The following is a 27,496-nucleotide window of genomic DNA, read 5'->3' as shown; positions in this document are numbered from 1 at the left end:
GTGGAAGACAGTGTGGTGATTCCTCAAGGACCTAGAAATAGAAATTCCATTTGACCCAGCAATCCCATTACTGGGTATATATCCAAAGGATTATTTTAAATTATTAATCTCATTGGTCAGAAACCCAATCAGAAACATATATGCACATATAAAGCAACCTCTCTTCTTTGTTCAACTCTGTCTCATTTCTGCATGGGCCTCAGTGGATGATTTCTGAAGAAGGAGATGAAATCTCAATGCTTGCTAATTAGTCGTCGTTCACTGTTTTCCAGGAAGCATCCACATTTCTAAAAATTTATGGTCTAGTCCAAACTGTGATCAAGGTCACCATGGAACAAAGTGGATATTCTGATACAGAGATGAAGCAAACATGGAGTCCAGGTTGATTCTCAACCTACCTATGAGGTCAGGTGAAAGCTTCAGACATCAGTTCCCCATGCGTAACATCAGGACCAAATTAACTATCCATCTTCCTTTACAATTTATTAGAATATCATATTAAATGTGAAACATGATTAAACAGGAGCATCATATTTGAGAGGCAAGTCATTATTACATGTAAATTTTAAATAGTGTTCAGGAAATATTAGAATTATGAATAAATCCCCCATAAAAATATCTAGGAGATTACCATTTAGACTCATGACATGAATGGAACTTACTGCAGACTGATTTCTCCAGATAAGAAAAATTACAATTATCTTTTCAAAAATAACCCAGGTAGCTAAACAGTTTCCAGTTTTCCTCCTTAGGTATAAAAATCTTCTTGTGAAGTTCACGTAAACCACATGCTGCTCCTCTATAACTAGTCAGCCACACAAGATCTTACATTGTATTTTTGTTCCCAATCAGAGACAAGTATGTAAGTTATTGATCCTTATAAAGTACTAGAAAATGAAACCTCAGAATTGCCTATTATTCACACAGAAATCTTCCCACATGGCAAAGTTTAGCACCTGCTCCATTACTGCAAAGCCTGAATTCACAGGCTAATCAGCAGTGTGACTGGTCAGCTGATCCACAGAAATATTATTTGTGTTACTGGATCTGAACTTTTGTTATTGAAAAACTGAAACATCTGATCTTCGCTTTTGCTGTGGACCAGCTATGCTACATCTAGTTGCTATACTAAAACATGGATTGAATAAATTATCTTTAAATTATTTTTTATTTAATTGTCCCTAAATCCATAAGCATATTTTTTCAAGAGTACATCTCAGTGATATTTTCAGTACAAGGGAAGTAGTTAGAAAATAGAACACTGATTACTAGATTAGGGATCTAGGATCTATAGTAAGCACTATATCCCAGTAAAGGCCAGGGCTTCAGAAAAATACAGAGTAGATTTTTCACTCCTGGTTTCAGCATTTATGAACTGTAGGCTCATTACTTAACCTCATGGAGTCTCTTTGTTAAAAACACCTGATAATAGCATCTACTTTGCAGGACTACTATGAGAATTGGATAAAAATACAAATAGAAGCATATAAAGATAAGGAATAAAATCAATACATTGCAGTGAAGCCATTATAATTGCCATGATTAATTTCATTATACAATATGGATTTATGGAATCAACATTCTTGTAACAAGGCTTACAGGCTCTTTGAACATAGACAAGTAAGGGCACTTTTGTAGAATGTAGAGCAGGAAGTGAATGATGCCTGCAATATCGGAGTTGACATTTTGGCCCCTCAGGGTAGGAAATGATGAGAGGAGAGGCCAAGAGCTCTAGAAAAACTTAAGAGAGGGGTCAATGATATGCAAAGCAGAAAACAGCGTTGGGGAAGCAACAGCGTGAATTTAAATATCAAAGGTGGAGCATCTCTGGGGACTGAGAGGATCCCAGGTGGTCACTTAACTGGACTTTGAAGATGGAGGTGGAACTGAGACTAAAAGACAGAGGGATTGGCTCATCCCTCCCAGCATGCTGGGCCAGGGGAGCAGGGTGGCATGCCATCATCACAAAGCCTCAGCCTGAGCTGGAAATCGTCACAGCCCCTTGATACAGAGCAGGAGAGGTAGGGGTGCTTTTACTTTTCTGAAATCAGTTAGCCAAAGCGAAGATTAATTTCATATATGAGTATATATAAATATATATATATACACATATATACATAAAAATGATAATATGAATAGGATAATTATGAAGCATTTAACATTTCTAAATATTAATGTTCTGGCTACTGTTCTAAGTACTCTTTGTAAATCAGCTAATCTTCACAATAGGAAATAGACACTATTATACCATTGAATGGACATTACCAGTTGGCATAGGTAAGAACAAAGGAACCCAGGGATCGAATGGGGCAGGCTGGCTCTGGAACCATCTCGTAGGCTCAAACGTCAATGCCTCTCAGCCATGCCTCGCGGTTCCTGAGGATTACCACATGTCAGGCTCTGCTAAGCATCTGCTATTAACGTACCATTTAATCCTGAAAACACTCCATTTTGGTTTGTTATGTTTAGGCAGGTGCTACAGGTTGGTTTTCTTTGTGTTTTTCTATTTTTTCCCATACTAAGCATATTTTTAAATGAAAAATCCCATGTAAAATGCCAGATTAACGATTTCCCTTGATTAAAAAAAAAAAAAACTATCCAGCCATACTGAGTCTCCACATCAGCACTTGCCAGTAACTGGCATATGTGACTTCTGACATGAATTCTGCTCCCCCCTTCCACTACCAACTTCACTGCCCCTTAATGCCCACACCTAACCTAACTTCTAATCACCTGTCTGATCACTGTGGACATATGGGTATGTGACACCTATCATAATTATATCTGTGCATTAAAAAAAAAAAAAAAGAAAGCTAAAAAGCTGTAGGACTTAAATGTTCAGATTAGACAGTCCAGGTTCAAACTCCAAATCCACATTCATAAGCTCCTCTTTTCTTAGGCAAATGTCTTAATCTCTTTAAGCCTCATTATTCTCACATTCAAAATAGGGTTAATAATAATGCTTAACTGAGAGTGTTCTTATGAAATAATTAAATCAGATAATGCCTGAGAAGAATTTAGCTTGGAATTCGATATTAATTTGTATTGCTGTTTTTCCTAAGAATACCAGGGAGTTAGTATATAAAAGTCATATATGCCATCTAAAGCAATCAGGACCTCAGCACAGATTGGGGTAGATGAGGTTGTGTCTTGTGCTGAAAAAGGCAGAGGAGAGGAGCAGGTCGGGGGGACGGTGGGCCAGCATTGCTGCTGGCGGGAGTGCTGCCCAAGAGCTGTCCCAGAAAGAGCCCAGCGGCCATCATTCCCTGTGTGGCATTGACTTTGTAAATGAATTTCTCTATATGGCTGAAACATACACATAGTGAAACACTGAGTCACAGGTTTTTGTAATTCCACCATTTTCTCAGTCCTGAGACAATAGATCCACAATTTCTCCTCTAACAGGTGCATCTTTTGAGTTCCTTCACAAGGTCCTGTAACACCCATTCTACAGGGCTGCCACCTTGACCCTGGCCCACAGCTCCTCATCTGTGAAGCAGATGAAATACACCTTCACTAGCCTCTTTGTCTTCAACCTGTCCCTAACTTCAAGCCTCATGGTAAACTCTTCCAGTATGAACTGTCCTCAACAGTGTTTGACATCACCTTGGTTTATGCAATTTTGCTGTGGCTTCCACCAGCCTCCAGAATAGAATCTGAAAGTGCCAGTCATCACTGGGGTTCCCGGCTGGCACCTGGGGTATTTATCCACACTTGCACCCTGACTGCCCCCAGCACTGTGTCTTTGACACCTCCCTGTCTGTGCTCCCTCCTCTGCGTGGACTGGACATGCTCGGCGTGACTGCCCTCTATTGCATCCACATCACATCCAGCCAAAACCCATGCAGCCAACGCACCGGAACCTGACACTGTCTATCAGGGGTCAGCAAACCTTTTCTCTAAAGAACCAGTGAATACGTATTCCAGTCTTTGCAGGCCAACCAGTCTGTTTCCCACCTACTCCACTCTGCCCTTAAAGCAGGAAAGGAGCCGTAGCCAACAGGTACAGAAATGGGTGGGGCTGGGTCTCCATTAAACTTTATGGACACAAGGATCTAAATTTCATGAGTCGCACAATATTATTTACCTTTTGATATTTCCCAACCATTTAAAAATGTAAAAACCATTTTTGGCTCATGGGCTATACAGAAAAAAGCAGTGGCCACAGCAGACCTTAGTTGACTGACTCTTGCTTTCTATGCATACTGTTTGCTGATCCACACTCTTTTTTTACTTTTTAAAATTGAGGTGTAACTTACACTTGGCAACTTTAAGCACATGACTCTTAAACAAACAGCCCGGTGAATACTGACTTGTGTATATAACCACGCTACTGTCAAACAGATGAAGATATAAAACGTTTCCAGCAGCCTCAGGCTCCTCAAGGATCCCTTCTAATCACAACCCAACAGAAGCCCAGTCTCTTTTTTAACTTCTCTGTTGCCAAAGCACTCTCCATGCTTCCTTTCATAGGCCTGGGTAAAGCAATGGGGAAATGACACCGTGCAATCCAAACTTTCACAGAGCAGAAAGAAATCCAGAAGACAAAGGTGCATAAATGAAACTTCGGATATCATTAGCTATTACAGCCACAGAGAAGAATGTCTTTTCCTTTCAACGACGGGTGATATATGATTAGAAAAACTGAAAGGCAATATGCTAGTCCACATTCATTTTCCCAGCAGTCTCGTGCTGACACTGCATTTCCTTACCTGGGTCAAGGTGAGCGTTGCCTGTCTGCAGGTGCTGCACTGTACCCTGAGTTTTCCCGGCTGCACTCTTTGACAGGGGCCTTTGCAATAAACATAAAAGCTGTTGTAGACTGGTCTACCTGCTGGGGAAGAAAAAGCAGAGGAAGTGGCTAATAATGCTGAATCCAAATTAAGATAAGAAATTCTTTTAAAGCTTGTGAGAGGCAAATTTTAAAACTCAGTCCTCAGGAACATTTTGAAACATTACTGGAATAAATATTCCAATGAGAATAAAACAATTTAATTTAGAAAGTCTAACTTTATGCTCCAAGAATGAAATCTTTTCTTTCTTTTGCCAACAGGCCTGTGACTTACTCAGCAAAGTAAGCAGCCTGCTGCCAAGAGAACCGGCCAAGTGTATTTACAACACAGTAAAATCAAAGGCACTCTCTGCCGTGGAAGTTTTAAAAGATGACAGGAATTCTTCCAGGATGCTCCTGAATTCTATTTCATGCTTTTGGACACAGTTTTGAAGACTATAGATTTTCCATCTCAAAATCTTATCTGTAGAAGAAAACCAGCCCATTTCTAATGATATGAATGATATGATCACAGTTTGCTGGGTTTCTAGGGAAAACTTTCCAACTCACAGTCACACATAAAATAAGAAAAGAGGCCAGCCCTGAGGAGCTTTCACAAACCAAGCAGCTATGCACAGAAATGGGGGGTTTGCATTTCATTTATGATCTCTCTCACTAGGCAAACACCATTCAAACAATACATTTTCAAGAGACCATATAGGAATAGCTAGTAAACTCGGGAAATTTAATCATCTTATACTTCCACATCTGTTATGAATTAACTTTATTAAGAAGCACTTATCAGTAATACAACCTCCTTCCTGAATTTCCAAGTTTTGAAAATTATTAAATACTTCCTTCCTTTAATTCTTACCTGGGTAGGATAATATAACAGATTATGACATAAAAGTTTCTTTGAAATTTTATTAAGATCATCAGAGGCATCTAGAAATAATAGTTAAGTATATTTTTAACATTTGGAATGAAAATTTTCAGCCTCACAAATGCATATGGTCTATTCAAAACAACTAGAACGAAAATAAGGAAAAAAATGAGAGATTCTGCAGTCCTTTGCAGCTCCATTTGTTTCACTAATTTACAAAAAGAACTTCCACAGACATATTGGATTATCATTTGTTTAGCCACCTTTGCTAATATTGTAGGTGACAATACTTTGCAAAATTTGAAGTACAACAAAGATGTAAAGTTTTATAGTTTTATAATTTCTTCGCAAAATATTTTATAATTATTACTCTATAAAGATTAATATTTAGTTTCCAGTGGGAAATGGAAGATAAAATGTAAATACATGTTTGCATTCATGTGAAAGTACTATTTTCTAACACGTCCGTGTAACTTTAATGCTTTAATATAGAGGATGTTCAAGTACATAATGTCACATTGCTATTAGCAAACATAATAATCACATAAAATATTTCATGTGTAATATAAGTACAGCACAGAATCATATATTAATGTTATAGAAATATCTGTAACATAACTGAAATATTTGCAATACATAACTAAATGATAATAGAAATATTCGTAGCAAATATTTGCAACATGCAGAGTATCAAAAGATCACAAGAACTGTGATAATTTTAATGCGCACTAAGGAGAGCTTGGTGAAGGAGGTAGGAAGCTTTACTGTTAAAACCTTTATCAGCAATATGAACAAATCCAATTTCACAATTTTTATAACCTACTGTAAAGGTCAAACAATAAAAAAAAAAGGAGGAAGAAAAGGAACTGGAAAAGCAAAAGCTTTCCAAGGGGAGACAAGGTTGCGGAGACACTAGCAGTATTGAAAGAGGATATTAGCAAGAATTTTACAATATTAAAAGAAGCATCTCAGAAATTGCAGGAAACTAAAGGACTCTTCTCTCTCCCTTAGGGCAATAGCGATGTTTGCAATATTGTCTCAGCTAATGATATACCAAGGCAGAATCTGAAGACTAAGGAACCCTTCCACCTCAGAATGCTACAAGGACTTCGCTAAAGTCCTTCAGAAGTTATTCAGAAAATACTGCATGCCAATGTCTGTGCCCTAGAAGCATACAAGATGACATGCAATCTATTACACACATTGCTTTCCAGAGCCAGCGAGTTGGGGATTAATAGCCAGTCTAAGGAAGATCAAGGTCAGGCCAGTCCCGGCTGCAGCACTTTTCAAGCTGTTGGCTCCACTTGGTCAAGCAGCTGGGGCATCAGGTAAATCTTGAGAGCCCCTCTTCAGAATGGCGTCCCTATTTATTTGGCTACATAACACAATTAAAAGTTGGCAAGGTTTTCTGTGTCATGCTGTGACCTGGACAGCCATGAAAACAAATAACACCCCGACGATCATCTGGGCAATGTTCCCATCGGCCTGGATGAAGGGCCTGAGGTGGAAACTCTTCAATATGGAATCATAACTCTTAGAGGAATGGCAAGGCAATTCCAAAATGACCTGAAACATCTTTCTTGAGGTATGTAGCTGTCCCTAGTCAAGAGTGGGAATCTCCCCCCTTCACTTCTTGGGTCTTAAAATCCTTATTTTCTCTTAGTCAACTCTTCTGTATGGCAGCTTCTTGATTACCTCAATAACTAATGTAGCTCTGTTTGTGTTCACATGAGCTTCCTCTATTTGTATGGCAAGTTTTGAAACACAGAGAACTTTTTCACGAATTGTACAAATCACATCCTTCATTGTAATTCATCACTTGCAGACATTTAGCTATGTTTGGGTGCCCCGCGTGCGTGTGTGTTAGTGTATGTGTGTGACAGCGTGGTGTCTTTGTGTGTGTAGCTGTATACACATTTACTACGTATATAAACTATGTGCTTGAAGGATCTGTGATGAAGTTTCAGACATCGTGTTACTTCACCCCTAAATTCTTCAACATCCTGAAACTATGGATGTTTTTCACATGAAACCATTTAGCTTTTTAAGGGATTTGGTTATTTCGGTAGTTCTATTCGTAGCCTAATCAGGTATACTTTAAGTATACTTACAGACAATGACAGTGGTTTGCACTAATAAAAGATGACAATCCAAAATATTGGGGATTCTCTGGTCAAACCAACTAGATGGTGCTAAGTGAAGCCACTTTAAACAAGTCCCCTGACCATAGCCCTTCACGGTGCTGTACGACTCGGTAAAAAAGGAAGGGTAAGGCACAGCACATCCCAACCTTCTGCTGACCGCAGAAGCCTTCCTGGAATGCTGCATCTTGTGAAATTGCACTTCTCAGAAAAAAAAAAAAATTGGAAAAAATTATCAGAGGAAGGATTCAATCCACTTGTAGGGCTTGATTTCTAGAAAGTAAAACTGCTCAAGTTTATAAACCCAGATTTACCAAAATCTCCTGGAGACTTGCCTAGGGCCAAGTTCCCTCCAACCCAAAGCATCAACAAACTTACATCATTATTTTATCATGTGCCAGAAGATTAAGTCTACTCATGTAACAACTATACAAATAAAGTATGCTAATTTCATTCAGTAGTTCTTTTTTTTTTTCCCTGCAGAGAAGTTAAAAAAAGAAGTGCAGTGAGTTCAGGGCCCTTTTAAAGTGTGAGCCACTGTGGCCATTCAGAGGGTCCACTGGCTTCTACCACTCCTTGGCCCTAGAAGACAATCTTCCTCTTTAGTTTTCTCTCCCGCTTTGCCTAACAGAACCCTCAGTAAAACCTTTTCTTTTCTTTTCTTTTCTTGGTCCAAAAATTTGCTGAAATAATTAACAATACTCACAACATATCAAGTAGAACCCATATTTGAAAAGAACCTATTTTATTTGCTTTGGATTTTTTAGAAACCAGCATAATCTTTAGAGTTGGCATTTTTCTTTTATGTATTTTAGATAAGGCTTAAGCGCCTAAGACAGGATACTTAGGAAGAGTCATTTTGATTCTAAGGGAAACTTTTCATTAACCTCGGAAGTGTCCATCACTGGTTGTCACTGAGAATTTAATTGCTTGGATAATTTGTTTCCTAGGTGGGGAGAGAGTAAGATTTAATATATTTCATATCTTGGTAAAATAGTGTTCAGTATCAACATATTGTAAAAGAGCAAAACAGCAGGAAAAGAACTGATTTTAAGTGATATTTATCATATGAGCATATTAAAATATTAAGTAGAACAATGTTACCCAAGAGAACTCTCTGTAATGATGAAAATGCTCTCCATTTGCACTCTCATATATATATATATAATACACACACACACACACACACACACACACACACACACACCCCCCATATGTAGCCATTAGCTACAACTACCTATGGAGAATTTCAAATTTGGTGAGGAATTACTCTCTGAGTTTTATTAATTTAAAGTAATTTCAATTTAAATAGCTGCATGTGGGTAGCCGCTACCAAACTACAAAGCACAGGAGAAAATAATAAACACCGGTGTGTCTTCCTCCCTCACCAGGAATGTCGGTAACAGGCAATGCTGAGACTCACTGCGCAGTAAAATAGCTTGTTTCAATCTGTCCTGACAGAAAAACAATGTTGGCTTGAGGGGAGGCGAAAGAAGGTTTAACTTGTGGTACCGGGAGTAGGACAGGGCAGGTAGGGACTCTGTAGTGCTAGAGGCAGGGCAAAGCTTCTTGCCGTCATGTCACCTATTTCCTACACCAAGAGGATCAATTCTTGAGATGCACCTGGACAGCAATGGTCCCATCCCTATTTCCATCGCCACCTTTGAAATCTGACCCATACGCTCAAGGTACAGTTAGAATGGCACTTCCTGTAAGATTTCTGCCTTTGATCTCCTCTATCATATGATATTTTCCTAAAAATGACATCTAAGAGAAGGAAAGGGTCTCCAGTGCAGTCTTGCCCCCTTTGATCGGCTGACTTGCGCCAACACCACAGAACCAGCAACTGATAAGGAGCTGCTGGCATGAGGCGTCCTCCCCAGCCTTTATCCAAAGCCCCCCACATTGCCCAGCCTGGCTATTGGTGGTTTCCGCTCCTTCACCCTTGCCTCCTTCTGACTACAGAGTTGTCCTGGCTCCTGGTATCATTAGCTCCCATTTTTCAGTTACACCTGCCATATTCGGTCAGATCAGCTCTGCCCCTAGTCACACAGGGAATCACCTCGGCCCTGGTGGACCCCTGCAGTCCCCTGTGGAATAGATGCATGACCACAGCCTCTGCACCTGTGACAGCTATCTGGTCAGAAATAACAGCAGGGGCACTGAACCTTTTCCCTCGTCATCTGCCAGGATTCTTGCTATTGTAATTCTGGGTGGTGGCCTTCAGCAGAGCTTGACCACATTTGCTGGAATACATGGCTCCATAAGGACGCAACCAATATGTACCAAATGAACAGAATCAGAACCACCTCTTTTCACACATTATGGAAAGAAACCTATTTTTCTTCATGTTGACTGAAGCTATTCATTAGTTCTAGTTTAACCAATACGTACAAAATTAGTCTAAAGTGATTTCACATGAAATTCCTTTGGAATGGATTTTCCGAATCACCTCTTCTAAGGACACCTTGCTCTGGAGCATCAAAAAGATGGGGATCGGCTGGGTGCTTTGGCTTATTCCTGTAATCCCAGCAATTTGGGAGGCACAGGCAGGTGGAACATGAGGTCAGGAGATCAAGACTATCCTGGCTAACATGGCGAATCTGCGTCTCTACTAAAAATACAAAAAAATAGCTGGGCATGGTGGCACATGCGTGTACTCCCAGCTACTTGGGAAGCTGAGGCAGGAGAATCACTTGAACCCAGGAGGCGGAGGTTGTGGTGAGCTGAGATCCACCACTGCACTCCAGTCTGGGCAACAGAGTGAAAGTCCATCTAAAAAAAAATAATAATAACAAAGTGGGGATCATGACCATTTCACCCTTCTGCAGGTTACTGGGGAGAAAGTTGCTATGCTGGGCAGGTCAAGCATGGAGCCTTCATTTTCTCACTAGAAACCTCCCTCTAGGGAGCCACACTTAGCACTCTCTGGAAAGGTCATGCAGCCAACTGATTCACTTGACCATCCTAGCATCCAACTCACCACGTGGCCACATGCGTGCCTATCTTCCCGTCTCACTATGTGAGTGCATCACTCATTTTAGTTGGATGCTTCCTTCCTTCCCCTTTGGAAGGGTCATGGTACCTTGTGTGCATACCACTGGCCCTCAATGAGCTCACCTTGACCTTTCCGTACCTATCCAATCGTTTCTATGGATATTACCATTCTGTATGTAACATTTCACTCTATTTTATATGTTCCAAATGGCTAGTGAAGTTACCTGAACTCAAATACCCAACAGATATTTGCTGGGTCAATACCTTCTCCCACATTTTTAATGGGGGGAAAATTGAAGTTATTATGGTAGGGATGTCAGGGCAACAAAGGAATAAGAAATGGAATGCAGCCAGGATTATTAAATATCTAGAACATCTTTCTATCAACCAGATACCCTTGCAATTGTTGGGATACATTTTGGAAACCAGTTAAAGTAACATCAGAAAAATTACTTATATGAGGACTAACACAAAAAAATTATGTTTATACAGGACTTGGTATAATTGAATGTTAAAGGGAAAAAGTGAAATTCTAAAAGTTTACCAACAAGTAGAACTATTCTGAAGGAAGACAGTTATTACATGAACACTCTTCACTCCAATCCTTGTCTAAAAGGTTATTGCACCCAACTAAAGCAAACTGTCCTGTTCCATGCTTTTAGCGAGCCATAATTTTAACTCCTGTGGAGTAACCAAGGTTATGCTGTGTTATACATAGCTTCCAATTACATAACCATCCATCCGGTGAATGTACTTCTAAAAAATACTTCTAAAGCATGTTTAGCAATCTCTAAGGAGACTCTACACTTAAAAGTTATAACTTAATTCTCAGTTTTTTGGCTGGGGTTTTTAATTAATGTATTTGTACAATAATTTCATCTAGTGAGGCAAAACCTGCTGATTAATGTCTTTTTCTGATGTTTTTGGTTGTTGTTGCCAATTTATTTTTTCATTTTTCATTTTGAAAGTAATAACGAAATTTCCAATGCCAAGACAAAACTGTAGAGTGAAGCATAATTTGAGAATTAGGTTTAAATACATAACAAATTTCAAAGCCAGAAATAGTAAATGTAGTTGCTTTTTCTTTCAGAAATGGGCACAGGCCAGGAAATGGGCACAGTTAAGGTGGGGGCAGGAAAGTCACAGCATTCCAAAGGTGAATGAACTCCACAATATATATGTAAGTGGAAGAAATCATCAACACTGCAGATATCATGTCCAGTTTCCTCACAATGACATCTCTATAGCCTGGGACGTGTCCATCGTGACTTAAAGAGGTAGCAACTCTCTGGAACCAGGAACTCTGTGTCAAACCCTGGCATGGCCTTGTCACCATTGGCAAATTAACTGACCCTCAGTGCCCATTCTCTCATCTATAATACTGAGACAATAATAGTATCTAACTCAAAAGACAGTGGTAAGGATTTTAAAAATAATAACAGAAGTGAGGCACTTAGCACAATGTCTGCTACACAGAGAATGTTCGGTACATGTTGGTTATTTGTATTTGCTGCCAAAACATTTCAGAAGTCAAGTTCCGCCCATGGATTCCTCAAACTCTAAGCATTCCTCCTCCAGCTTCCTCAGGTGGCTATGCTCCTGCTTTTAAAAATGTTGGTTCTTAGACAGTGTTTCCATCTAAACTTACTCTGACTTTTTGGAAGTAGCTGAAATATAAATCTTAAATAATTCTTTTTCAAATTTTCAAATTTTATTTCCAACCAAATCCTTTACGATCAAATATTTAATAATATTATGGAACATAACCATGATGGAAAGTCCCACAATCGATTTAAATTTTACTAGAATCATTTCTTTCTGTGAATCACTTTTTTATTATGATGTAAGAGATACAGGTGGATTGTAGAAAAGCTACGAAGGCAAATAGTAAACAATTATATGATCTAGTCTAGTTTATAAAATTTTCAAGTTGGCTAATATACTTTTCAAAAAATAGGCATGGGCAAAGACTTCAAGACTAAAACACCAAAAGCCAAAATAGACAAATGGGATCTAATTAAACTAAAGAGCTTCTGCACAACAAAAGAAACTATCATCAGAGTGAACAGGCACCCTACAGAATGGGGAGAAAATTTTTGCAGTCTACCCATCTGACAAAGGACTAATATCAATAATCTACAAAGAACTTAAACAAATTTACAGGAAACAAACATGAAAAAAAGCTCACCATCACTGGTCATTAGAAAAAGGCAAATCAAAACCACAAACCGCCAATCTAACTGCTGTGATACCATCTCACAGCAGTTAGAATGGCAATCATTAAAAAGTCAGGAGACAATAGATGCTGGAGAGGATGTGGAGAAATAGGAACACTTTTACACTGTTGGTGGGAGTGTAAATTAGTCCAAACATTATGGAAGACAGTGTGGCGATTCCTCAAGGATCTAGAACTAAAAATACCATTTGGCCCAGCAATCCCACAATGAGAACACATGGACACAGGGAGGGGAACATCACACACCGGGGCTTGTCAGGGGGTGGCAGGGCTACGGGAGGGATAGCATTAGGAGAAATACCTAATGTAGATGATGGGGTGATGGATGCAGCCAACCACTTGGCCCGTGTATAGGTATGAGACAAACCTGCATGTTCTGCACATGTACTCCAGAACTTAAAAGTACAATTTAAAAAAGTATTTCCAAAATAAAAACTGCTTTTTTATTGTGTGGTTGTGGAATGGTACTGAAGGGGCTTCAATGCATATTTGAAAATTTAATATTAATGGCAAATTTGTTAAATTTGTGTCCATTCTTCTTTGAAAGGTAGATGCGATTGTCAGCGTTTTATAACAAAGTAAACAAAACCTAATGGATTGAATGGTGTCCCAAGACAGCACCCAGGGTAATCAGAGATTTGCATGTAAGCCTTTCTGATTAGAAAGCACATGCTTTCCTTTTAACAACATGATAATAACATTGCATCAGATGGTGGACTTTGCTAAATACTTCAGGGGACTGATTCCTCGGCTCTTGCAAAGTGGCACTTTCACACAGGCTGTCAATTATGGACCAAGGCCAGCAATCACTAATACCATTGCCTCCTGACTCTCTACCCCAATGTCCCTCATGCCATCAGTACTAACAGCTTCATGGAAATTCCCATTAATGTTTTAAAGCACTGCCATTCAGCAAGAATGTGCAGGTACAGCAATTACCAATGAGGAAAATTAAGCCTCATTTTCAAAGATTAGCACATGTTCTACAAATTGAATGTTTTCCCAAGAAACGGAATCCAAGGGATGACGTGAGAATCAATAGAATTTCTTTTTCATTTTTATAGAAGTGGTACTTTTCTTGCTTTTTAAAAAACAAGGTGCCAGGAGACACTGTAGGAAGAACTTCAAAGGGGTACAGATCAAACAAATAGGCACCCGAAGGAAGGGAAGGGAAGTTTAGAGGTGGGGCTAATTCAACACCCAGAATTCTTCGACTTCCAAATGCATGCACTTTGTTTCAGCTGTATCATCTGAAACGTTTCTATCTTGAATATCCTAGGTTTAGAGCAGCAGAATCATGGTTCCCCAAGGGAGTCAAGACAGAAACCATAATACAGACTGCCTCTCCTCTCTTCAGGCTTGGATGGTTCTCTCTGAGTAGTCAGGGATGGCAGCAGCTGGCCACCTGTGGCTCTGAGCACGTAAAAGGTGGCTCCAGAAACTAAGGAATTCATTTTTATATGTTACTTACATTTATTTAATTTAAATCTAAACACCCAGTTCTGGCCAGTGGTTATATAAATTTGGGCAACACAGGTCTAAGGGGATAAATTCCTTCTTAATACAGGTTAAAGGTTCCAGGGAAGTTACTTACATATTTGTAGACTTTTATCGAGTACATATGCAAATAATCTGTCCAGGGAAACTGATAACACCAAACATGTGTGGTCTGTTAGACATTTCCTAGTTAATAAATAGATAGAGAGATAGATCCCTAATTTCTCAAGGCTGTCTGAACTGGTCATAACATCTTACGATGTCCCTCATTCATTAAAAGGTTAAATAAAAATTTTTACATGTGTCCACTTTATATTTGCTTTATGATTTTACCTTTTGTAAATCATACTTTCAGATCTTATTTCTAAGGAGAGAGAGGATTGTTAAGGCCCCAGCTTGGGGCTGTCTCTCAGTAAGTAAGCAATAAATATTCACCTTTCTTCCTTACCCTTTATTCTTGCTAATAGCATCTAGGAATCCTTAATTTATCCTTATTTCCAGATGCCCTAATTCCTCACCCACAACCTGTAAATTCCCTGCTCTAAATGCCCATTACATTTTAGTTACATCATTCTCAGGGACGTCAGCCACATTCTATCTCACAATATCCCATAGATAATTTTATCTCCCCTATTAGGCTTTAAATTTTTTTGAAGGTGAAGACCACATTTTATTGCATTCTCCCTGGTGTTGATGAATAAAAATGGTAAATATTATGTGGAGGAACCAAATAACTAGACTTGAAACTAATGGTGTGGTATAAAAAAGTCTTTTAGCTTGCGAAAGATAAAATCACAATCAACTGACCTTAAAATAACTTAATCTCTGTGACAATATAATGAGGAATGTTCTTCCAGGCCCATTAAAATGACATGCGATTTGATAATTATTTTTACAGTGTCAGGATTCTAAACTAAATGTTTCTCAGCTTCTGTTATTTGGTGATACTAAATGAATGTTGTCAAAAGATTAAACGTAAATTGGTTATAAATCTTCATTTAACCACGTCGTGCAGGGGAGGTTACATTACAGCCACCATGTTTGTGTCATCATTAAGAAAATGGAGAGTCTTATTTTGATAGTATTAAAACTATTGAAATTATTGTTTGTTCTATATAACTGGCTTTGGAGTTGAGGATGAAGACTTTGATGGGCATCACTGAATACATGGGCAAGGCTGAAATAAAAACGAAGGGCAATGAACTTAAACCCTTCTGGACTCCAGATGGACAAATGGACAGGATGGGCAATAGCTGTGGCCACCATCTGCAGGTAATGCTGTCATTGTCTGAAAGGCCACCTTCACTTTCTAACTAGATTTTCCAAACTAATTAAAGAATCTAATTTCAGTAAAAAAAAAAAAAAAAAAAAAAATCCTTCTTTTTAAAGCCCAGTTTGCCTGGCTTTTGCATTTCGACCTATGGTTTGATCACCTGTCCAAACCATCTGGCGGCAGCAGTGATCTAGTTAGACTCTCATGGACGGTATCTGGGAAGCTCCATCATTGGACTTTCATGCTGAAGCCACATGGCCACACAGCCAGGGCACCTTGATGGAAAGCCGCTCACGTCCATGGTGAGCCCGTCATGAGATGATGAGACCAAGTGGCTCTACAATGATTTTGAGAGTCAGCAAAATTGTATTTAAAATGAAATCTTCCTTTTGGTTCTGTATTTGAAGTAAGAAAAATCACTTTCGGGGGTAAAATCAGGGCTTTGGAAGAAACTGATACTTTAATTTTTATTAGGTTTAATTTAACCTGCAGTAATAATTATGACATGATAATTATACCAGGTGAAGCCTGCCGCAGACTTAGTTCTACTTTAATATTTAATTGATATATTGCAAACATCAGGATTTTCAGTGTACAGACAAATATAGTATCCTTGTGTAAATGTATGTGCTCAACAATGCAGCTATTCTACAATTGAAGAATCTTGCCTTAATCAACGTTAATGATTCATACCAGGAAAAAAGAAGTAGAAAAACTGTAAGAGGCACCTCTTGACACATTCTCCATGCAGTACGTGAACGCAGGTCTACTCATTCGTTCCCCTTCAGTCTCTTTCCTGAGATGCAAGGTTTCCACGTCCCTTTCTATAACCTCTGTGTGGGCGTGGGAAGAAGGAAGCAGAAAAACAAACACACATGTATGCATCCACATGTTCCTGCTCCTTACTGCTCTGGCTTCTCAGACTTTTTTTTAGACAGAGTCTCACTCTTCACCCAGCCTGGAGTCCAGTGGCACTCCCTTGGCTCACTGCAACCCCTGCCCCTTGGATTCAAGTGATTCTCCTGCCCCAGCCTCCTGAGTGGCTGGGATTCCAGGGGTGTACCACCACGCCTGGCTAGTATTTTGGCTTTTGTATTTTTTGTAGATGGAATATCACCATGTTGACCAGGCTGGTTTTGAACTCCTGACCTCAAGTGATCCGTCTGCCTTGGCCTCCCAAAGTGCTAGGATTACAGGCGTGAGCCACTACACCCAGCTTTAAATTTTTAAAAGACTATTAATAAATTATATCATTTAGAGGAATATGTAAGATTCTTCTGAGAAGCTCAATTACAATTAGCGCAAGGGAGAAAAAAACATTATCACGGTATAAAAATGTCCACGAAGACAAGAGGCGGGTAGGAGTGTGGATCAAATTTTGGCAGAATCTCTTTCAAAGGAAGCCAGTGGTTTAGTATGTGGTTGAGAGGCAGACATGTCGCACACAGCTCCAGCACTGACTGTACCCTGGGGGACAGGTACGCCTTTCAGAGGCCTGAGCTGCCGTGGCAACAGTCACAGCCTTCCAGAGATAGGATCATCGTTCACAAACTTTAGAGTCTCTGGAAGCCCTTGTTGGAGAAGTGTGACTAAGGTGCTTTCTGGAAGGTGCTGAGGCCCAGTCCCCTCCCTGTGGAAGCACCTTTGGGAAGGACACTTGGCAGCAGGCATGATGGTGGTGGCTTAGCAGGGGTGGAGGCCCCTCTGTGCAGCCTGTGCTCCTGCTGAGAGGCGCCCCCAAGCCCTGGAGGCATGACATCAGGAGGCTGTCATGACTCATTCACTAGGTCTGGGAAGCCCAGCATTGTCTAGTTGACATTGCACAGGGCAGGACCCTGAGGTGTGTGGCAGGCTAGAGCCCGGGGCGCACAGTAGCCAAGGCTGGAAACAGCAGGGCCTGTTCTGGAGTGCCTCTGAGCAAGTCCACCTCTCTGGGCCTGTCTGGGCTTGAGGCTTTGACACAAGTTATGTATTCAGTTTATTAGTTATTAATTTTTAAGCTTACCAGGGAAATTGGATGCATAGCAAAGTATGGAAACCATTCATTAAAAGATTCATGAGACTAAGGTAACAGTTGAGTGGACAGAAAAGAAGCATTCCGGGAGTAAATGCTGCCGACTTTGTGGGGTCACACGGAAGCAATGCCAGGACCCTAACCGTGCAGCTCCCCATGTGGGGACCCAGTGCCACAGATGGGGTGGTGTAGAAGGCACATGGTCTCCACTCTTGCTCCTCTGTGGTAGTGAACTAAAGAACATCCATCTTTTCATTTCTTTTCTGCTTCTCAGCTGCCAACCATATGCCTGTTTAGACAATTCTTTAAGGATCAGGCCCGGCATGGTGGCTCACCCCTGTAACCCTATCACTTTTGGAGGCCAAGACAGGCGGATCACTTGAGCCCAGTAGTTTGAGATCAGCCTGGGCAACATGGAGAAACCCTGTCTCTAACAAAATAAAAAATATAAATTAATAAATAAGTTAGCTGGGCAAGGTGGCATGCACCTGTACTCCCAGCTACTTTGGAGGCTGAGGTGGGGGAATTACTTGAACCCAGCAAGTCATGGCTGCAGTGAGCCATGATCCCACCACTGTACTCCAGCCTGGGTAATAGCCTGTCCAAAAAATAAGTAAATAAATCATAAATCAGCCAAAGGCTCAGCTTGTCTGACAGAAATTTTCCTGAAATCTACTAGAACCCAGTAGATTCAGAAATCTGTCAGACACTTCTTTATCTAACACTGCATAGGTGACTACCTGTTAAGAAAAATGAATAAAAACTGACAAGCCATCCACCTTGTAGCTCTTCCGCTTCCTCTATTGTTCATTACTGGCTTTATTTCATTTCTAAATTGAACTGCATATTGCAACCTCAGGCCAGCTGGATCTTTGCATAGATACTATATCTTGTTTCTGCCAGATATAATTTTTATTCAGAATGAACAGTAAAAGGCAACACTAGGTACAAAATGCACTTGAGTTTTAAAAGAAAGATGAAAAAACTTGCACATCATCCAACAGTCCTCTGCAGCATGGAGAGAAAAAAAAAAAAAATACTTCAGGGAAATAATATCTTTTCTTCTCCATTTCACAAATAGAAATCTAAAATTAAAACCCTTGTTTAGATTCATTAGTGTTTCCTTGATTTGATTCTTTGGTCCATGAGTAAATACGTTTTAGAGCTTGTATTATACCTATGATGGGGTTTGGAAGTGAAAACAGTAATAAATGTCACTGACCTGAAAGAAAGAGATATTTCTGTGGTTACTGCTTTATAACTGCTGCTTCTTTGTATGAAAATTAATTTAAAACACCTTCTCTTCTGAATTTTATGTCTTTAAGATCCTGGCTTATAATAAAATTATGATAATAGAATACCTATAAATTCTTTGTCTTATGTGACTTAACTTTTCATGAGACCCTTCATGGATCTTGCTATCACACGCCGTTTAGTGAGAACCTACTATTGTGTCTGGCTCACATTTGATTCTGTTGAAGATTCTGAAAAACTTCTATTTATTCTATGAGTTTTACAGATGAAAACTGAGTTTCAGAAATGTAAACGTAATTTTCCAAGAGTCATATGGTTTTGTAAGTGTCATCTCTGGGATAAAAACCAAGCTCACTACGTATCCAACGCCCCTGTTCTTTCTGCCACAATACACTCTAGCTTTTTGAGATTTGATGTGATGTTTGAAAGCTGGTCTCTCTAAGGAAATCGGGGAGAGGGGGAAGCAGAAGTACATTTACATGCCAGCTGGGGTGTTTAACAGCTGTATGATTTGGGGGGTGAGTATTTAAAACCTTCTGAGCCCTAATTACTAATAGCATTTGCCTTAATGATGGCATAGAATAGTAAATAAAATAAAATTCCCTTGTCAGGCAAGAACAGTGGCTCCTTTGTATCCATAAAGGATTGGCTCCAAGACCTTCCACAGACACCAAAATCCACCTGTGCTCAAGGCTCTTACGGTGTAGTATTTGCCTATAGTCTACGCATATCCTCTCACATATTAAAATTGTCTCATAATCAATGGGGAAAAGACTCCCTATTCAAGAAACTCTGCTGGGATAACAGGCTATAGATATACAGAAGAATGAAATTCAAATGGATTAAAGACAATCCATCTTGGAGTTCATTTTTCTGTATGGTGATTCCTATACAGAAAAATGCCTATCACCGTATCGAAAAATCAACTCCAGATGGATTGAAGGCTTAGCGTAAGACTTCAAATTATAAAAATCTTAGAAAAAAACCTAGAAAGTACCCTTCCCAATAGAGGCCTTGGTGAAGAATTTATGGTTAAGTCTTCAAAAGGAATTACAACAAAAGCAAAAATTAACAAGAGGGACCTAATTAAACCATAGAGCTTCTGCATAGTAAAACAAAGTATCAGACAGCTACAGAATGGAATCTTCAGGTATGAGCCCAGCTAGACCAGAGTTCACAGAGGAACACATCTCAACATAAACGTAAAAAAGTGGCTAAATCAAGCAAGGGTAAGAAGTTAAGATACAAGTACAAAGCAGAAGTCAGCAAACCAGGTACAAATGAATCTGTCACCCACGCAGTGAGCATAACCCAACAGGTAGTTTCTCAAATCAGAGACCCAACCAGTAACGTAGGTAAAAGAGTGGCTAAATCAACCAATGAGAAAAAGTCAAGATGCAGGTGCAAGACAGAGGTCAGGAAACCGAACTCCATATGGGCACAGCATTGTCTTCTCATGGCGCAGCCAAGGGGAGGAGCAGGCAGCTGTCAGGGAAGAGTATTCAAAAAGGCAACACTCATCGAAGGACTGAAATTTGGAGTCATGGATTTCAGGAGGGATTTGCAGTGAAAGAAATATGCATATACAGACTAAGTCCCCAGTAAACATCACAAATCTTCTTTTCATGCCCCTTGAAATGGGATGCATTGTGAATGTATCGAGCTAACTTATCCTGCATTGCTTTAGCCAGCTAACCCCTTCTCTGGTGAATATTTATTTTCAAAGAGTTAGATGAGTAAAGGGAGGAGAATGGTAACGTAACCCATCTGATGCCTTGTTAGAAAATCTTCGCTCATGATATCAGAATGCTTTGGTCTGACTGGTTCCTGCTGGCTTAGTTTCTTTTTTAAGGCGAATACACAAAAATGGGTATTCTGCCTATGTTTCTTCCCATGATGTGTATTCATTCTGTGAATAAGGAATTATTTCTTTTCTTCCTTGTTTGCCCTCACTCCTAATGCCCAGATCAGTATCTTGCATTTGCTGTTAGTTGATGACACAAAATTGGCAGCAAAATAAAATAGGCCTTCTTCAGTTGGTCTGTTTGTCACTTAGTATATTTGTCATTGCTGTGACAGTAACCTGGCTGATGAGTGAAATTTACTGGGCTATGAGGAATAGTAAGATATTCCTGAAGACTGGTTTCTCACCTTGCTGTCTTAAGCCAAAGCCATTAAACTCTTCAAATAAGCATGCTTTATTCAATAATTCATGGATTTCAATCAAATTTGGAACAGCAGAGAACTCTGAACATTCATGTGATGCCACAGTGGCACAGCCAGAGCTAGGCTCAACAGCTCCAAAATCATCAGCCAAATATCTCAGTCTCTCAAGCCATCATTTGACATAGACTATGCTTCTCTGGCATTATTTCATTACTAAAAAATAAAATGATTGAAAAGTGTATGAAGCTTACAGTAGAATATTAGTGGACAGAAGAGAGGGGATGTAAATATTCAGGTAAAATTCACTAAGATCACAAAAAGATTTTTAGCAGATGCACATTGATTGGAAAAAATGTAAGCCTTTGCTTTATCATTCTGCAGTCTGGGTTTGACAAGGACATAATCCCTAAAAAGAAAGCATTTTCAAAAGAATCAGCAGAACATTAAAGGTATAGAGAATTCAGACACTAACTCAATCATGCATAATCTTATCTAACAGTTAATACACTTTCTAAGATGACATACCCGTTGGAGGATAAGACACAAAGGATGGAAAAGATAAAAGTAGATTTTATGCAAAGTTTTGCAGTTAAAGAGACTTTGGTTTGAATAACAGCCTTTTAGTTTTACAACCTTGGACAACATAGGAGGCAGAATTCTATGACAATCTCCAAGATTCCAGCCGCCGATATACATGTTCTCTGTAACCCTCACCCCTTGAGTGCAGGTGGCACCTGTAAAAATGATCAGATATCCTCATATTTTACAGCAAAGACGAAGGAGTTTTGCAGATGTGCAAAAGGTCTGAAATCAGTTGATTTCCAACCCTGGGTGGCCCTGACCCAATCAGGAAGCTCGCATAAAAACAACTAGTCCAGATCTTGTGGGAACGAAGATATGGAGACAGAGCTTCTGATGGCTTTGAAGATGGGAATGATCGTGTTGAGAGCCCCACGTGCCTGGGCACTGCAGGAGCCTCAAGGAGCTGAAAGGAACCCTGGCTGACAGCCATCACGAAAGCTGGGACTTCAGTTCCATAACTGCAAGGAATGAATTCTACTGACAATCATGTCAGTGTGAAAAAGAATCCCAAACAGCAGAAAGCAACGTGGCTCAGTTAATGCCTTGATCACACCCTTGTGATTTTCTGAGAGGAGGACACAGTTAAGCACTGCCCACAGTTTCTGTGGGTCAGACCTGCAGAAACATGAGACCTGAATGACAGAAATTGTGAGACCATAAATGGGTATTAGTTGAAGCCACTAGATTGTAGTAATGTATTACACAGCAAAAAATGACTAATATGTGTGGACGTAGCCTCACTGTTAGTTTTCATATATGTAAAATGACTAATATGTGTGGCTGGTTTACGTAACCTCACTGTTAGTTTTCATATATGTAAGGTGAAGATCATATTGGAGGGTACTTTAAGAATCGAATGTGATTGACAGTCTTGGCATGTGGCTGGCATGTCATTAGAGCTCAGTAGAGGCAGTTAGTCATAATAATAGCACTGCTAGTAGCACTGTTAGTAGCAGCGGTATAAACTGCAGTAATTGTGATAGGCTGGATCCCCTGGATGTGCTTGTAAACAAAATTTAAAAATTGGGATGAAGAACCTAAGGCTGGTATTTGACTAAATTAAGTCAATGCTTGATTAAATCTATCTACAACTATACATATGCAGATATTGGCTTATTCCAAATAGATACACAACACATGCGCACAAACAGGCACACACATACACATGCATGTGCACACACATGCGCGCGCACGCGCGCACACACACACACACACAAACCATAGTGCTCCGGAAACAGGACATTATACCTTTCTACAAACACACGACATATTTTTCTACCTTTGTGTCTCTTCTTCATGTCCTGGTTTTTCCCACTCAAAGGTCATTCCCACAGCACTACCTGTAAAATCTGTTGACTCTTCATTGCCTGCCCAGGATTGTGTGTATTTACAATGTGCCAAGAACTGTTGTTCTCATTTTGTAATATGAGATAAGAATCACATGAGATAAATACTACTATCGTCCTAATGTAGCCCTTGTTAAAGGACGGGGAATGAAGGACTAGAAAGGCTGCTTTGGCCATGCTCGTGGTGCAGTGCCAGCATCTGAATGTAGTCATTCGAGCTCCTAGTTATGCTTTCCACCACCACAAACAGCTTTGAGCTGATGGCCCCTCACAGATACTCCTCCACATCCAGAAAAAGAATGTTTTCTCTTTTTCTTATCTCTCACTAAATTTTATTTGACTTAGGATTTAGGCTGAGGCCAAGCTGAGCCATATTTGGCACACAGATATATTTAGCATACAGCACTGCGTAACAGTGTTCTGGTCAACAACGGATTTCACATACAATGGTAGTTTTATAACATTATAATACCTTATTTTTACTGTACTTTTTCTATGTTAGATACACAAAAACTTGCCAATGTCTCACAATTTCCTATAGTATTCAGTACATTCATATGCTGTACAGGTTTGCAGCCTAGGAGCAACAGGCCGTACTACGTTGCCTAGATGTGCACTAGGCGACAGCATGGAGGTCTGTGTAAGGACAGTCTTTATGTTCACACAATGCCAGGATCACCTAACGATGAACTTCTCGGAATCCATCCCCCTCAATAAGTGACCCATCACGGAATTCACACCCACTAATGTGCATGTGGGGAAGGACAGGTTGGAGAAAAAGCTTAATCCGTGCCACCATTTATATTTTCCCAGTTGGAAGAGAGAAGCCAATCAAAGGGAATTAACTGGGAGGCTGCAAGGCTTCTGGAAGGAATCTGTCCTGAGGGAAGTAGGACTTGGGAATTGGATGATGCTTCACCTTCTTTCTGGGCACGAACACACCCTCATCCAGCTACTCTGGTATTATATGCCCTAGGAAGAAAACGATGGCAAGAAATTAAGGTTGTTGCTCTAATCCCCAGGGCCCAAGCCTCTTGGTCTGAGCTGCTATAAGAGTTTACACAGTGGAAAGCCATTTCCTGATCAAATTCTATAAAACAAAAATACTCATCTGAGGTCCCCTGTGTTAGTGATAGCCTAAACTCCTGCTGCTCTTGGGAGAGACAGGCCTGTTGTCTTGCTTCATTTTCTGTTGTTATAACAGAATACCTGAGACTGGGTAATTTATAAAGAAAATGTTTATGAATGTAGCAGGGGTGAAGCACGAGGGGAGAATGCGCTGCTTTGATGAGGGGGCCAGGCTTCAATAATTTCTAGAGAATACAAAGCACAAAGAAAACTTCCATTGCCCACATGGTTATATCGCTGATTTTCCTGTTGTGTGTTGTTAAACATCTCTCCTGTGTAAACATTTCTGGAGCACTGGTTTCCCTCCTTTCTTGGATGGCATGCTACATTCATTTCCCTCAAACACTTACCATCATGAAACTTTTGTATTCATTTGTTCATATGGTTACTGTCTGGTTCTCCACTAGAAGTAAAGCTCTGTAAGTTGAGAAACCATGTGTGTCTTGTTTAACACCGTATCCCTAATATCTAAAACTGTGTCTGGCACTAGTAAGTGCTCAGTAAACATTTGATCAAGTGAAAAAAAAAACCAAAATGTTTATTTAGCTCACAGCTCTTGAGGCTGGGAAGTCCAAGATTGGGCAGCCCCATCTGGCCTGCATCATAACATGGTAGATGGTATCATGTGGTGAGAGCATATCCATGAGTGGGCAGGTGCAAAAGACAAAACACAGATAGTGACTGAACTTCATAACAACCCACTCTCACAGTAACTAATTCAGTCCCTCAGAAGTGAGAACTCACTCTTGTCAGATGGCATTAATCCACCCATGACAGTAAGTCCCTGATGACCCAAGCACCTCCTGAAGTTTCCACCACCTTTAAACCAACACACCTACACTGGGGACCAAGTCTTAACATGAGCTTTGGTGAGGAGAAACCAATAAAAGTTGTTTTTTTTTTAATATCTGTGCCTGTTTCTAACGACCCCATCTATACTGAAAACATATGCAATTAGGTAAGCACTTCAACAGGGGCTTTATTCAGTGTGAATTAAAGAGATTCTCTAAGTATTTATGAACATGCTCCAAATACGCCTCTGCTTCCATAAAATCAATTTAAACATTTAAAAACAGCATATTTAGCCAGAAAAAAAAATACACTTATTGAAAGGTATTATGGTTAGTGCATATGTCTAAATTTTGGAAGAATTAAAGGAGTGCTGGATTTGTGTGTAGGCATTTTTATTTTATTCATTTAAAATGCATAGTCCAAAAGGATCACAGCACAACCAGCACCAGGGCAGGAGCAGTGGCATAGAGAGGACCATGTCCACACCTGGCTTTGTCACTCAGTGATTTGCAGTGAGCTGATTCAATCTCCCCAAGCCTCAACTTTCTCATCTCACAGTGAAGGTTTTGAACCCATGGGTTTTTGAAAACCAAAAAGGGAAACAAGTCTATTCACACGCATTGATTTATATTTATATTTATAAATTAAAATTAGACACAGATCCATATAGTATATATAAGTTCCATTTAGAAGATATATGTTTAGGAAACCATATGTATATACAAATGGAAACAGTAGGAAGCGATGATCCTAGGGGAATCTATTGCATATGGATAGGGAGAAACATCAAGAAGTTAAAATAATAATAATAAAAGTGGATAAAACTGGGTAGGTTAGAAAGAACTTAAGGAGAAAGAGTCAGTGCTTTCCTAAAAAAGACAAAAAAAAAAAAAAAAGAGAGAGAGAGAGAGAAAGAAACTGAGAAAAGCAGAAAAAAGGGCTGCGCTCTTTGATACAGAGAGACGACAAGGCAGAGGCAGAGACAAATACAGAGATAGAGGCAGAGACACACAGGCACAAGAAAGGAGGGAGAGCTCCCCTCCAAGGCTGCACTGCACCCCTTCCTGGGTGCTGTGGATTGCGGTCCTAGGCCTCCTCCTTCCACAATGGCACCATAATGGGAAAGGCACATGACAAGGATGAAACCAGTCCTCAGGAGCTGGGCCATGTGGGTCAAATTACTGCAAAGACATTTGGGAGGGATTTTTGCAGGAGGACCACAAAGAATGCTTTTAATACATGGAAGACTCTATGAGTATAACAAGATGAACTTGAGCCTAAGAATTCTTGGGCATGGGTGACTCATTGCTTCACCCCCTGGCTCAGGCCAGATCAGTTCTTCAGGATCAGTCATGGCTCCATTCCCCTCTTTGGGATATGCTGCTGCTTACCAGGAAATCCCAGTCTTGAGGACAGAAGTTTATTCTCTTGCTGTGCTAATGATCCAGCTAGAAAGTGCTGGCAGCCGGCTGCCTGGCTGGCTCTCCTACAGACCCACAGGCTTCTTATCATACGGGAGGAGTAGTACAGTGGATAAACAAGGCACACATCTACATTTAACTTGACTTAATTATCTCAGTATATATATGGTACTAACATATAGTCTTCTGTATATGTACATCTTTAAGTAGTTGGTATGACTTCTCCGTAATCAAGTCCAAATTTTAGTATGTGTTAATTCTCTTAACATTCATACTCTTTAGTCATTGACTATTGCGTTCATCTTTAGCTATGCACACTTTGAAAATATGCAGTTCCCCCCCCACATTAATGTAATAAACCAATGTAATACTTAAAGTAATAATGTGACAACGTAATAAACAAAACCACTGCAAATTTTCTCTTGCTTTTCATTATCTGGAATAATTTAGCTACTTTTTTTTTTTTTCTCTCACTCTACTCTTTCTTTCTATATCCATTAGAACCCAGTTCCCGAAAATCATGGTTTTTGAAAACCCAAAATATATCCAATTATATTTTAATGTAAGAGACTCTCTCAATGATCAACAAATCTAACACCTACAAACATCTGTTTTACTTTAGAAATGGTTCAAATATGTGAGTTCCAAATTAAGAGGTGCTGTTTTTCACTTTGTGCTTGACCTTCACATAAAAGCACAAAACTGAAGTCTGATTTGACATTAATTAATCTTCTTTTTTTTCCCATTTATTTATTTTATTGCATTTTAGGTTTTGGGGTACATGTGAAGAACATGCAAGATTGTTGCATAGGAACACACGTGGCAGTGTGATTTGCTGCCTTCCTCCCCATCACCTACCTCTAGCATCTCTCCCCTTGCTATCTCTCCCCAGCTCCCCAACCCCCACCCTCCCTCCCCTATTTCCCCCCAACTGACCCCAGTGTGTAGTGCTCCCCTCCCTGTGTCCATGTGTTCTCATTGTTCAACACCCACCT

The 27,496-nt window shown here is 39.9% G+C and overlaps 1 protein-coding gene across 3 annotated transcripts in view; it reads right to left on the bottom strand.

Annotated features, from left to right (window-relative positions):
• Window positions 1–27,496, bottom strand: part of PRKN (parkin RBR E3 ubiquitin protein ligase) — a 1,407,348-nt gene that overhangs the window by 854,831 nt on the left and 525,021 nt on the right. For 2 of the 3 annotated variants that reach the window (XM_032253244.1, XM_032253242.1), the window contains exon 4: window positions 4,713–4,834. In XM_032253244.1, coding sequence (XP_032109135.1) covers window positions 4,713–4,834 — 122 coding nt within the window. The remainder of the gene's footprint in view (window positions 1–4,712; window positions 4,835–27,496) is intronic. The other variant, XM_032253243.1, reaches the window with a different exon arrangement.

This window comes from Sapajus apella, unplaced genomic scaffold (assembly GCF_009761245.1).
Source record: "Sapajus apella isolate SASKATOON/1434 unplaced genomic scaffold, GSC_monkey_1.0 scaffold82, whole genome shotgun sequence".
In the NCBI taxonomy this organism is placed as follows: Eukaryota; Metazoa; Chordata; class Mammalia; order Primates; family Cebidae; genus Sapajus; species Sapajus apella.
This window is presented reverse-complemented; position numbering and strand designations above follow the sequence as displayed.